The 14,428-nt window shown below is 42.4% G+C and overlaps 1 protein-coding gene across 2 annotated transcripts in view; it reads right to left on the bottom strand.

The window, feature by feature from the left end:
• Positions 1–6,820, bottom strand: part of ythdc1 (YTH domain containing 1) — a 35,954-nt gene extending 29,134 nt beyond the window's left edge. For both annotated transcript variants that reach the window (XM_024381446.2, XM_024381447.2), the window contains exons 1-2: positions 6,543–6,820; positions 2,381–2,482 (exon numbers count right to left, since the gene is read on the bottom strand). In XM_024381446.2, the coding sequence (XP_024237214.1) occupies positions 2,381–2,482; positions 6,543–6,570 (130 nt within the window). In that variant the 5' untranslated portion in view covers positions 6,571–6,820. The remainder of the gene's footprint in view (positions 1–2,380; positions 2,483–6,542) is intronic.
• Between the last annotated feature and the right edge of the window lie 7,608 nt (positions 6,821–14,428).

Raw genomic sequence — 14,428 nt, 5'->3', positions numbered from 1 at the left:
GAACTAAAAAAGCGCGTGTGAGCAAGGAGGCCTACAAACCTGACTCTGTTACACCAGCTCTGTCAGGAGGAATGGGCCAAAATTCACCCAACTTAACCTTTTGTGACTAGGGGGCAGTATTTTCATTTTTGGAAAAATAACGTTCCCGTAGCAAACGGGATATTTTGTCAGGACAAGATGCTAGAATATGCATATAATTGACCGCTTAGGATAGAAAACACTCTAAAGTTTCCAAAACTATAAAAATATTGTCTGTGAGTATAACAGAACTGATGTTGCAGGCGAAAGCCTGAAAAAAACCAAACAGGAAGGGACTCTTATTTAGATCCTCTGCGTTCCTATGCGTCCCTATTGAGCAGTGAATGGGCTATCAACCAGTTCACTTTTTCTATGGCTTCCCTAATGTGTCTAGTGTCACAATACATAGTTTCAGGCTTTTATTTTGAAAAAATGAGCCTGAACGTCAACATTGCGTCAGTGGTCAGCTGAAGTCTCTCACCTACACCACCCGATGTTACAGGAAGGCCATAAAGATCATCAAGGACATCAACCACCCGAGCCACTGCCTGTTCACCTCGCTATCATCCAGAAGGTGAGGTCAGTACAGGTGCATCAAAGCTGGGACCGAGAGACTGAAAAACAGCTTCTATCTCAAGGCCATCAGATTGTTAAACAGCCACCACTAACATTGAGTGGCTGCTGCCAACACACTGACATGACACTGACTCAACTCCAGCCACTTTAATAATGGGAATTGATGGGAAATGATGTAAATATATAAACAATGCTGCCTTATATAATGTTACTTACCCTACATTATTCATCTCATATGCATACGTATATACTGTACTCTATATCATCGACTGCATCCTTATGTAATACATGTATCACTAGCCACTAACTATGCCACTTTGTTTACATACTCATCTCATATGTATATACTGTACTCGATATCAGCTACTGTATCTTGCCTATGCTGCTCTGTACCATCACTCATATATCCTTATGTACATATTCTTTATCCCCTTACACTGTGTATAAGACAGTAGTTTTGGAATTGTTAGTTAAATTACTTGTTGGTTATTACTGCATTGTCGGAACTAGAAGCACAAGCATTTCGCTACACTCGCATTAACATCTGCTAACCATGTGTATGTGACAAATAAAATTTGATTTGATTTGATTTAGTGTTTGGTGCATAAAGGACAAATGCGGCCATTGTTTCTCTCTCTCCTAAGAAGCCAGTTGTCCCGGTGGATATATTATCGAATAGATATTTGAAAAACACCTCGAGGATTGATTATAAACAACGTTTGCCACGTTTCTGTCGATATTATGGAGCTAATTTTGAATATTTTTCGGCGTTTGTGACTGCAATTTCCGGTCGATTTCTCAGCCAAACGTGAAGAACAAACGGAGCTATTTCGCCAACAAAAAAAATATTTTGGGGAAAAAAGGAACATTTGCTATCTAATTGGGAGTCTCGTGAGTGAAAACATCCGAAGCTCATCAAAGGTAAACAATTTAATTTGACGTGGTCCGGTTTCAACTGGACTGGGCAGAGGGCAGATAGTCTGTATGGTGTTGTGTGGGTGAGCGGTTTTGAGGGGAACGTTGTGAACAGAGTGCACCATAGGGGCGGTGTGGTGATGGTATGGACAGGCATAAGCCACGGACAACGAACACAATTGCGTTTTATCGATGGCAATTTAAACGAGACGAGGCCCGGTGTCCTGTCATTCATCCGCCGCCATCACCTCATGTTTCAGCATGATAATGCACAGCCCCATGTCGCAAGGATCTGTACACAATTCTTGGAACCTGAAAATGTCCCAGTTCTCCCATGGCCTGCAGACTCACCAGACAGGTCACCCCATTGAGCGTGTTTGGGATGCTCTGGATCAACATGTACAACCGCGTTCCAATTCCCGCCAATATCCAGCAGCTTTGCACAGCCATTGAAAAGGAATGGGACAACATTCCATAGGCCACAATCAACAGCCTGATCAACTCTATGCGAAGGAGACGTGTCGCGCTGCATGAGGCAAATGGTGGACACACCAGATACTGACTGGTTTTCTGATCCACGCCCCTACCCTTTTTTTAAAGGTATGGGTCCAACAGATGCATATCTGTATTCCCAGTCACGAAATCCATAGATTAATTTATTTATCAATTGACCATTTTCCTTATATGAACTGTAACTAAATAAAAATCTTTAAAAATGGTTGCATATATATATTTGCTCAGTGTACACTGCAAAAAGGGATGACAAAGAGTGACAATGATTTGGGCATGATGGTACAGATTGACAATGAGGCTCGCTAATATAACCTTTTAAATCTTTTATAACGGACCGAAGTGCACTGTTAAAAGGTACCTTTTTTCTGGTTGATGTGGTGTTCACTCTCAGGATTATAGAGCTCGTCATCCTGGTCCGGGGCCTCGGTGAGGATGTCATCCAGCACGTTGAGCTCTCCCTCTGGGACGACAGATAGGTACAATCACAGTTACACATAGCACATTTCAACTTAACAGAGTGCAGAGTCCATTTAGGGTAGCTAACATGGACCAAGGCCCATAGAGCTCTAGTCAAAACAAGCACTATGGAAAGGAATAAGATGCTATTTGGGATGTAGCTAGCATAAGTGTTTTTAAATCATCTTTGAGAATCAGAGTGGCTAGACTAGGTAGAGCCGGCTAGACTAGGTAGAGCCGGCTAGACTAGGTAGAGCCGGCTAGACTAGGTAGAGCCGGCTAGACTAGGTAGAGCCGGCTAGACTAGGTAGAGCCGGCTAGACTAGGTAGAGCCGGCTAGACTAGGTAGAGCCGGCTAGACTAGGTAGAGCCGGCTAGACTAGGTAGAGCCGGCTAGACTAGGTAGAGCCGACTAGACTAGGTAGAGCCGACTAGACTAGGTAGAGCCGACTAGACTCAACGAGTTACGGAGTTGAGTGGCAAATAGTGTGGGTCGGAGCTCCGACCAGGGACGGATTACCAAATCACCCAGGGGGCTTTGGGTGATGAAATCAGTATTTTACACGTCAGAGCTCCAGTCCGCCGACACTAGTCAACGCCATCATAAAACGGTGAAGCTGAGTTTAGTCAGCTAGTTCAGAGGCATGATTCTACTCGTTACCCCCTTGCATAACAGATGGACTCCAAGTTATAGAAACATCTAGAAGGATGATCAGTGGAAACGGGATGCAGCTGAGCTCAATGTTGAGTCTCATAGCAAAAGAGACTGAATACTTAAGTAAATAAACATGTCTTAAAAACCTGTTGTCGCTTTGTTTTTTTCTGTTAGCTTGAACAGAACAGGAGACCCCCCTCCACTGTTGTACAATTTAAAGGTCAAACACACTGCATTCCTAACAGTCAGCAATAATCCAATTTAATTCAGGGCTTGTGATATTATACTCAGGCTAAGTATAAGCCTCCAACATCCATAAGATCCACTTTGGGCTCCCGAGTGGCACAGCATCTCAGTGCTAGAGGTGTCACTACAGACACCCTGGTTCGAATCCAGGCTGTATGACAACCGGGTTGTGATTGGGAGCCCCATAGGACGGCACATAATTGGCCCAGCCCTGTCCGGGTTTGGCCGTCATTGTAAATAAAAATGTGTTCTTAACTGACTTGCCTAGTTAAATAAAAGGGTTCAATTAAATTTAAAAAAAAATTGAAACGTTTTTGCAATAATCACTTGCAGTCAAGTCAGTCTTTGAAAATGCCTCAGTTACACATTTGACTTGAACCACTAAATGACTAACTTCTTGTAGCAGGCAATAAGAAAAATCAACAGGCCTCATAAACAAGCTCTCAAGCCCACATGCTAGTGAGTAGCCAGCTAATCTTTATACACTATAGTTACAAAAGTATGTGGACACCGCTTCAAATTAGTGGATTCTGCCATTTAAGCCATAACCGTTGCTGACAGGTGTATAAAATCGAGCACACAGCCATGCAATCTCCATAGACAAACATTGGCAGTAGAATGGCCTTACCGAAGAGCTCAGCGACTTTCAAAGTGGCACAGTCATAGGATGACACCCTTTCCAACAAGTCAGTTTGTCAGATTTCTGTCCTGCTCGAGCTTCACCGGTCAACTGTCTGTGCTGTTATTGTGAAGTGGAAACGTCTAGGAGCAACAACGGCTGTGCTGCAAAGTGGTAGGCTACCTGCCCCAATGCATAGTGCCAACTGTAAAGTTGTGGAGGACGGATAATGGTTTGGGGCTGTTTTTCATGGTTCGGCTTTTTAGCTCCAGTGAAGGGAAATCTTAACGCTATGGCTTGCAATGACATTCTAGACAATTCTGTGCTTCCAACTTCGTGGCAACAGCTTGGGGAAGGCCCTTTCCTGTTTCAGCATGACTGCCTCCGTGCAGAGCAAGGTCCAGACAAAAATTGTTTGTCGAGAACGATGTGGAAGAACTGGACTGGCCTGCACAGAGCCATGAACTCAACCTTGTCGAACACTTTTGGGATGAATTGGAACGTTGACTGTGAGCCAGGCCTAATCACCCAACATCAGTGGCCGACCTCACTAATGCTCTTGTGGCTGAATGGAAGCAAGTCCCCGCAGCAATGTTCCAACATCTAGTGGAAAGCCTTCCCAGAAGAGTGGAGGCTGTTATAGCAGCAATTCTCCAACATCTAGTGGAAAGCCTTACCAGAAGAGTGGAGGCTGTTATAGCAGCAATGTTCCAACATCTAGTGGAAAGCCTTCCCAGAAGAGTGGAGGCTGTTATAGCAGCAATGTTCCAACATCTAGTGGAAAGCCTTCCCAGAAGAATAGAGCTTTTTAGCCGCAAAAGGGGGTGGGGACAATCTCCATATTAATGGCCAATGATTTTGGAATGAGATATTCGAGGTGTGCACATACTGTTGATCTTGTCGGTCGGGTACATTATAATTTCTACATAAGTTATATGACTAACACCAGATATAAAAGGAACAAAGCATTTTTCCATTGTGGAAATGTTGTTTTTTAAATTCTTTATAATCACAGGACTTATGCGTCAAGGAAAAAAAACTGTCTTGAGAGGTGCCAGCCAAGTTGAGCAGCCAAATAGCGTATGTTTGCTGTGCGTGTGAAAAGATAAGACGACCTACGAAAACACGTAATTATGCAAATTAACCCAAATCTATTTTCCGCAGCTAACCGCATACACAGGTGGACCTTGTGCTAGGGACAAAAAAAAGGCCACTCAAATGTGGAGTTTTTTTTTTTGTTAATGTTTTGGGGGAGCGTGCAATTGGCATGCTGACTGCAGTAATCTCCACCAGAGCTGTGTCAGATAATTTAATGTTCAAGCTGAATCCAACGTTGTTTTAGAGAATCTGGCAGTAAGTCTAACAGGCCTCACAACCACATGTAACCACGCCAGCCCAGGACCTCCATATCTGGGTTCTTCACCTGTGGGATCATCGGAGACCACCCACCCGGACAGCTGTGGAGTATTTCTGTCTGTAATAAAGCCCTTTTGTTTGGAAAAACTAATTCTGGTTGTTTGGGCCTGGCTCCCCAGTAGGTGGACCTGGCTCCCAAGTGGGTGAGCCTTTGCCCTCCCAAGGCTAGCCATGTGAAATCCATAGATTAGGACCTAATGAATTTATAATAATAAATAGCGAGTAGGCTGGGAAAAAAATGCGTTAAATATGCATACTTTGTTTGGGAAACATTAGTTTCCACCACCATGCTAGACACTAATGCTACTTCCTGATGTTGCACGGCTGCGTTCTGCCAGGGGTAAACAGACTGCTGAAACCTGATTGGCTTAAAGAGAGAAGCAACATCCCTGACTGGCATTCCTAGGCATTAGGCATTTTAGTGTTGTGTTGGAAAACGTCTCAAAGAAAGCACACATATTTTGCCAGTTTTTGCCCGCCATCTCACCATAAAATATTGTTAAGGAGTTACTTGACGACTTTGCAGCATGAATGGATCATGTACGTACCGGTACATGGGGGAGAATAGTAGAATTTCGCTACACACGCAATAACATCTGCTAAATGTGTTTGAGACCAATAACATCCATTTCCAGATGTGTTTGGATAGTAAGATATCACCATACCCTAACCCAGAATACACATTTAATTAGCATCACACATCTCCAATAGTATTCTACTTAAATTAGGTAAAAACAGCTGAATAACGTGATTTACTTTGTTGATCTACCCTTATTTAACCTTTAACTAGGCAAGTCAGTTAAAATAAGAACAAATTGGTATTTCCAATGACGGCCCTGGAATGGGGTTTGGTTACTAGATCCGGGGGGGAGGCATAAATCAGCTTGATTATGTTTTTATAGCTAATGCGACATGATACTAACGGTTAAGCATCGCTGTAGACAACGTTACCTAACCCCTCAAATGGTTAACTTAGCTGTGGCACACACACACACACACACACACACACACACACACACACACACACACACACACACACACACACACACACACACACACACACACACACACACACACACACACACACACACACAGGGATAGGAGGGAGAATGGTTAGAGGCGTCGTACCTTTGTCGTCTCGTCTGTCGACCGCCATCTTCCGCCCCTTTCCGCAAACCTTTAGAGGACTCGTTTTGTCTCCTCTCACGGTTGCCTTATGCCTAATAGTTGCCCTATACCTAATCGTTGCCCTATACCTAATCGTTGCTCTATATCTAACTACAACATCTACAATGAGGTAAATGGATGGTTCCCTCGTCAATGTTTACTGGAAGTAGGTCTCATCGTAGCAGCTGAAATGGCGGATGACTGCATCCCTCCTCCTGCTGCAAAGGGTCGTTACCACAGCCACAAAGTCTGAAACTCCTCCTATTTCAGGCACGTTGTCGTCTTTTAAATGTGATGAAACCTAACATTAAACACAACTTTTAACCCTAACGTTGACCAAACTGGTAACCTTGTATATAAAAAATAAAAATACGATTTTTTTTGTGTTCATGAATTTTTTTTTTTTTTTTTTAAGATGTCGTTAACTTTGAGGCTGTGCTATCTAGTGGACCGCTGCAAAACGTTTTACCCACAACTCCGAGGGCTGGGGGGGGGGGAGCGAGAGGCTCAACTCGAAGGGAAACATGTCTCCCTCCAGCAGGTGGCGTTGTTTCCCCCACTAAAGCAAGGAATTCGTTTTTTATTTGGAGATCAATAACTTTTGAATTTGGCCAACAACAAAAATGAATGGCTTTTAAAGTAAGCATTTCAGGGTAAGGTCTACTACACCCGTTGTACTCAGCGCATGTGACAAATAAACACATATGGGCGTGGTCTCGAGATAGCTAATGCATATTCATGAAATGAGTCTCGAAGCATATGCTTTTTCTCCATTGAATACAGGCGATTAACGTAAACAGCCCTTATCAAATATTTAAAAAATCCTTACAATAATGAGATCTATCCCACAATCCAAAGAAAGGATAGCCAGGAGCTAGACAGCCCGAAGTGCTGCTTTGTGTTCAACAACTCCCATCAATTTAACGTTTTTTTTTTTAATGATTTCTTGCTGATATGAAAGATAAGTTCCTTAAGCTTCGAAAACCTTACCTCAAGCGATGTATGTTAATGTTCAGAACAAGCGTAGGGCCTCTAACAAAACTCCCCCATACAGAAGACCTCTTCATCCAATGACATATGTCTAATGTCATGGTCAAGGTCAAGGGCTAGAACTCCCTCTGTATATTCAATATCAAATTAAAGGCAAAAGTTATTTACTTTATTGCAATGTACACAACTTTCAATTGTTCTGAAGTAATGACAGCCCACTCATCTACAATCTTAGAAAAAAAGGGTTCACGAAAGGGTTCTTTGGCTGTTCCCATAGGATAACGCTTTTTGGTTCCATGTAAAAAAAGTTTTTTTACACGGAACTCAAAAGCATTCTCCCTGGAACCAAAAAGGGTTCTATGGGGTCAGCCAAAGAACCCTTTTAGGTTTGAGATAGCACCTTTTCCAATCTATGTCAGTTCCATTATGCACAATAAGAATGGCAGATCTTGTTGACCAAAGCTACCTGATCAACAGGATCCAATGTTTTAATCTAATTTTGTCCTCTTTCAATTGAATTGGTATTCGGTCATTTATTAGGATTATTATTTAACTAGGCAGGTCAGTTAAGAACAAATCCTTATTTACAATGACGGCCTACAGTATGTTAAGTGTCTTTTTTTTACCTTGTCAGCTCTGGGATTCGATCCAGCAACCTTTCGGTTACTGGCCCAGCGCTCTAACCACTAGGCTACCTGCTGCCCAGTTGATAGAATCCCCATTAGCTGTTGCAAAAGCAGCAGCTACTCTTCCTGGGGTCCACACAGAACATGAAACAGAGTGACATAATAATGATGTCATAATACATCAATAGACTAGAACAGCTCAGAACTACATACATTTTTTTAAAGGCACACGTAGCCTTACATATCAATACATGCACACAAACTATCTAGGCGTTGTGCCGTCAGGTGTTGCTTTATCTATTTTTTAAAACCAGCTTGCTGTTTATTTGAGCAATATGAGATGGAAGGAAGTTCCATGCAATAAGGGCTCTATATAATACTGTACGCTTTCTTGAATTTGTTCTGGATTTGGGGACTGTGAAAAGACCCCTGGTGGAATGTCTGGTGGGATAAGTGTGTGTGTAAGTGTAAGCAAACAATTTGGGATTTTCAACACAATGTTTATTATAAAAATAAGAAGTGATGCAGTCTGTCTCTCCTCAACTCTTAGCCAAGAGAGACTGGGCATGCATAGTATTTATATCAGCCCTCTGATTACAATGAAGAGCAAAACGTGTCGCTCTGTTCTGGGCCAGCTGCAGCTTAAATAGGTCTTTCCTTGCAGCACTGGACCACACGACTGGACAATAATCAAGATTAGACAAAACTAGAGCCTGCAGAACTTTCTTTGTGGAGTGTGGTGTCAAAAAAGCATCACATCCGGCCGTGATTGGGAGTCTCATAGGGCGGCGCACAAATGGCCCAGCATTCGCCCAGCTTAGGCCGTCATTGTAAATAGGAATTTGTTCTTAACTGACTTACCTAGTTAAATAAAGGATACACACACCGCACTGACCAAAAATTTATTTTGTTGGCATTTACGCATGTCCCCATTACCAGTAAAACATAATCACAACCTATTTCTTTCACTTACTTGATGTGCTGTTTCGTTGTTCATTTGTTCAGTCGTTTCATTCTCAACCAGGATTTCTATAGAACGCCGCTTGGGTCTTTGCGTGTCAAAAAAATATACTATAACACTATTTGACGTGTCAATTAAGCTTGTTGACCAATCAGGGCCTGAATATGACTGCAGGTCACATAATAATTTAACACGCTCATACATTTTTTAAGTAGTTATTACACATTGATTACACTAATCACTCGTATTTCATATGTCACAACGATTCATCGATATGTATGCTATGATGCTGGTAAAGTTGTCTCGCGTACCTACACTGCTGGTCATTAAAAAAAAGCTAGCTGATGGGTGCAAACAATGTTCTTCCCCAAAACACAGCAACACGACATAATCTGTTTCAGTAGCGATAGTTACCTAGCTAACTATATAACTAGGTGCCATCATCTAAAATAACCCTAATTTACAAGACAGTTCTTATTTGATTAATGGTGGTCGGACCCATCTATGTGAAGCTAGCCACAATAAGGATTAGCCACAATAGTGGACTTTGCGGTTAGTCTTCAAAATAAAAGTATGTAATTGACAGTGATGCAAATTAATACAAATAGTAGCATTATTCCCTACTTTTATTTTGAAAACTGCTGTGGCTAATCCTTATTGTGGCTAGCTTCACACCACATAACTCGGTCCGGTCGAGCATCACTTGCCAGATGAAGCTAGCTGGCTGCTTATAACGTTATCTTTGGACAACATGGTTAAGTAGCTGGCTAGCTATTTATTTTTATGAACTAAAGTTCAATTTCAACAGGTGACCAACAAGTGGCAACCTAGCTAATACTTACTCACAAGGATTCCTAAATCATTGCTAAGAATAATGAAAATGACTGCCATTTCCACTGGTCATTGTTTTCAGGATGGTTGTATTGGTGCTAGCTGGGTACTAAGCTAAAGCTAGCTACCCCAGAGGTTGCGGTCGAACAAATTATGCTTCATTACCAAGGCGGTATTGTAAACACATCTTTCGTGGCCGGTGTTTGCAGTGTTTTTTTGTACAGCTTTGGCAGTGCTACTGTATCTTTTTTGACAGGCAAAGACCCAAACGGCGTTCCATAGTATGTATGTCGTGAAGCTGATAGCAGTGACGCTATTACTGTGTAACTCCTGTAGGGCAACATCTGAAAAATAGCTCACTTGGTAGTGTGTACCGGTGCACGGCCAGTCGGCGAAAGCCAACATCACCCATGACAAAGACATCGGTTTTGCACATCAGCGTTAAACTTGACATCGGCCAATACCGACGTTGGCATTTTTAGCTAATATCGTCCGATTCCGATATGTTCACCGATATATCGTGCATCCATAGTTAGAACCAATAAAGGCCGCTTTACCACTCTTGGGTAGTTGAATGACTTTGGCTTCCCTCCAGGCCTGAGGACAAAGACTTTCCTCTAGACTCAGATTAAAGATATGACAGATAGAAGTGGCTATAGAGTCAGCTACCATCCTCAGTAGGAGTGGCTATAGAGTCAGCTACCATCCTCAGTAGCTTTCCATCTAAGTTGTCAAGGCCAGGAGGTTTGTCATGATTGATCGTTAAATCATTTTTACACCTCTCCCACGCTAACTTTATAATATTCAAAATTATAATGCTTTTCTTTCTTTGTTTTTTATGCGTGACTATAATTAATGGCTCACTGTTCGTTGTTGTCATTTCCTGCCTAAGTTTGCCCACTTTGCCAATGAATAATCATTAAAATAATTGGCAACATCAAATAATTTCGTGATGAATAAGCCATCTGATTCGATGAAAGATGGAGTTGAATGTCTTTCTGCCCATAATTTAATTTAACGTGTCATTCTCTACATCATTGATCTTGGCTTCATAATACAGTTTCTTCTTCTTCTTGTTGAGTTTAGTCACATCATTTCTAATTTGCAGTAAGTCAGCCAGTCAGATGTGCAGCCAGACTTATTAGCCACTCCTTTTGCCCCATCTCTTTCAACCATACAGTTTTTCAATTCCTCATCAATCCATGGAGCCTTAACAGTTATAACAGTCAGTTTCTTAACATTTCCATGTTTAACTATAATTAGAAGAAGCAATTTCAGAAATGAATCAAGTGCAGCGTCTGGATGCTCCTCATTAATCACATCAGACCAACAAATGTTTTTAACATCATCCACATAAGAGTCACAGCTAAATCTTTTGTATGATCACTTATACACTATTTTAGACCCAGCTGTTGGAACTTTGGCTTTCCTGCATATAGCCACTATATTGTGATCACTGCATCCAATGGGTTCAGATACAGCTTTAGAACTAAGTTCTACAGTATTAGTAAACATGTGATCGATACATGTGGATGATCTTGTTTCTGTAGTGTTTGTAAACACCCTGGTAGGTTGATTAATAACCTGAACCAGATTACAGACACTGGTTACAGTGAGAAGCTTCCTGTTGAGTGGGTTGATTAATAACCTGAACCAGATTACAGACACTGGTTACAGTGAGAAGCTTCCTCGTGAGCAGACATCTTGATGAAAACCAGTCAATATTCAGGTCCCCAAGAAAGTAGACCTCTCTGTTTACATCACATACACTATGAAGGATTTCACACACATTATTTAGATACTGACTGTTAGCACTTGGTAGCCTACAGCAACACCCCACAATAAATAGCTTTAGATGTGCCAAGGGAACCTGCCACCACAAAACTTCAATAACACTTGACATAAGATATTCTCTAAGCATTACAGGGATATGACTGAATATATACAGCAACACCTCCCCCATAAGCATTTCTGTCTCTTCTATAGATGTTTTATCCTTGTATTGCTACTGATGTATCATCAAATGAATTATCTAAGTGAGTCTCAGAAATGGATAATATATGAATGTTATCTGATGTTAGCAAGTTATTGATTTCACAAACCTTATTTCTAAGGCTACATTTATTAATATGGGCTGTTTTCAGCCCTTTCCTGGGTAGCTGATCAGAGATGGGCTTAATACTTAAAAAAGCAGACAAAGCAAAATAAAAATATATACATTCAGCAGTCCATTAATCAATTGGTGTGTTTGTGTGTGCTGCAGGGTTGAAGACATGAACCCATAGGCTTGGCTCTCTCATCCCTTCCAGGCTTCTGGGAGGTCGGGTGGACAATGAGTCTGTCATAGCGGATGTACGCAATGTCCCCACGCGCTCTGGCAGCTTTCATGTCTGGGAACAGTTCTATCCTCTTCTGGTGCACAGCTTCAGGATAGTCCTCGTTGAGGAAGATATAAGATCCTCTCAAGTTCTTGGCTCTTTCCAGAACATCTAACTTGTCCTTGAACCTCAGGAACTTGACCACTATCAGCCTGGGCCTGTCACCTAGGCCAGTGGTGGGTTTTCCAGTCCTGTGGGCGCGCTCCACCTCAATCTTCCTTTGGTCCATCTTCAATTTCTCAGAGATCATTTCCCTCACTTTGTCATCAGATTCTGTCCAGGTCTCATGTGGAGATTCTGCAATTCCGCCCACTCCCCGTGTTGTTCTGGCCTTGATTGTCCCTCCATTTATCTGTCATCGTTATCATGGGTTCACACACAGAACTGATGTCCTCTCTCAATGACTTACAGATTGCTGTCATCTTGCCGTTCTCCTGCTTCAACTTGTCGAGCTGACCCTGGGACAACTACAAACTGTTCTTCAGGTCCTGGACCTCTCTGGTCAGGTCGCCCATTATTTTCTAAGTAGAATAGACAAGTATTTGGACAAAACACTTGAAGCTATTTTCTTGTTGTTGTAACAACTGCTTGTAGGTCTCTTTTTGTTTGTTTAAAAGACCCGTCACCTGTGATAGAGAGACACCACTGTCCTCAACAGTACTCCCGCCGGCTTTGGTCTTTGTCATGGTAGCTAACAACATAGGTTACGCTGTTACTCCTCACAGTTCCAGACAGGGCAGGGCTGGTCTTACAAATTGCATTCAGGAGACCAAGAGGGAACAAGTGGCAGTGTTCAGGTGTCAGGAGACCAAGAGGGGTCAAGTTAGGGGGGAAAGTGGCAGCATATACAGTGTTCAGGTGTCTTACTTCATTTTGAAACTCAGATCTATAGAATACTTCATGATCAGTGGTTGGCACACAGAAGGGACTTTATCTTCACTAATCTGCCCAACTTTCAGAACAGCAGAAAAGTATGACAATTTTTTTGCAGTGGTGTGGAACCTAGTGTCCAAGTCACTTGTGATGTTGCCCATAGCAGTAAAAAACACAGTTCCGAAACACCGTTGCTCCACTGTCCTGAGCGGTCTCCTCTTGAGAGGTCTCATCATGGAATCTCTTCCTTTTCCTCTGGCGGCTGTGTTCCTTGCTAAATTGAGGTGCAACATCCATTTGCGTAGCAATCAGTGTTGCCTCAGACAGGAGAGATTCCCATAAAAGTCTTGCTCACATCGGCTACGGAGAGCGTGATTACACCGTCATCTGGAACAGCTGGTGCTCTCATGCATGCTTCAGTGTTGCTTGCCTCGAAGCGAGGATCAAAGGCATTTAACTCGTCTGGTGGGCTCACGTCACTGGGCAACTCGTGGCTGGGTTTCCCTTTGTAGTCTGTAATGGTTTCCAAACCCTGCCACATCCGACGAGCGTCAGAGCCGGTGTAGTAGGATTCAATCTAAGTCATGTATTGATGTTTGATGGTTTGTCTGAGGGCGCAGCGGGATTTCTGATAAGCGTCCTGATTAGTGTCTCGCTCCTTGAAAGCGGCAGCTCTAGCCTTTAGCTCTGTGCGGATGTTGCCTGTAATCCATGGGTCCTGGTTGGGAAATGTACATACAGTCACTGTGGGGACGACGTCGTTGATGTACTAATTGACTCCTCAATACCATTGGATGAATCCCAGAACATACAGTCCTGTAGGGTAGCATCCACGTCATCTGACCACTTCCGTATTGAGCGAGTCACTGGTACTTCCTGCTTTAGTTTTTGCTTGTAAACAGGAATCAGGAGGATAGAATTATGGTCAGATTTGCCAAATGGAGGGCGAGGGAGAGCTTTGTATGCATCTCTGTCTCGGGACATATTTTCTTTAGGAATGTAGTGGAGTGAAAGTTGTCCGAAAAATAGAAAAGTACAAAAATAACACACATGGAATCATGTAGTAACCAAAAAAGTGTTAAACAAATAAAAATAATTTATATTTGAGATTCTTCAAAGTAGCCACCCTTTGCCTTGAAAGCTTTCGCACTCTTGGCATTCTCTCAACCAGCTTCATGGGGAATGCTT

The sequence above is a fragment of the Oncorhynchus tshawytscha genome, linkage group LG20, assembly GCF_018296145.1.
Source record: "Oncorhynchus tshawytscha isolate Ot180627B linkage group LG20, Otsh_v2.0, whole genome shotgun sequence".
NCBI lineage: Eukaryota > Metazoa > Chordata > Actinopteri > Salmoniformes > Salmonidae > Oncorhynchus > Oncorhynchus tshawytscha.
This window is presented reverse-complemented; position numbering and strand designations above follow the sequence as displayed.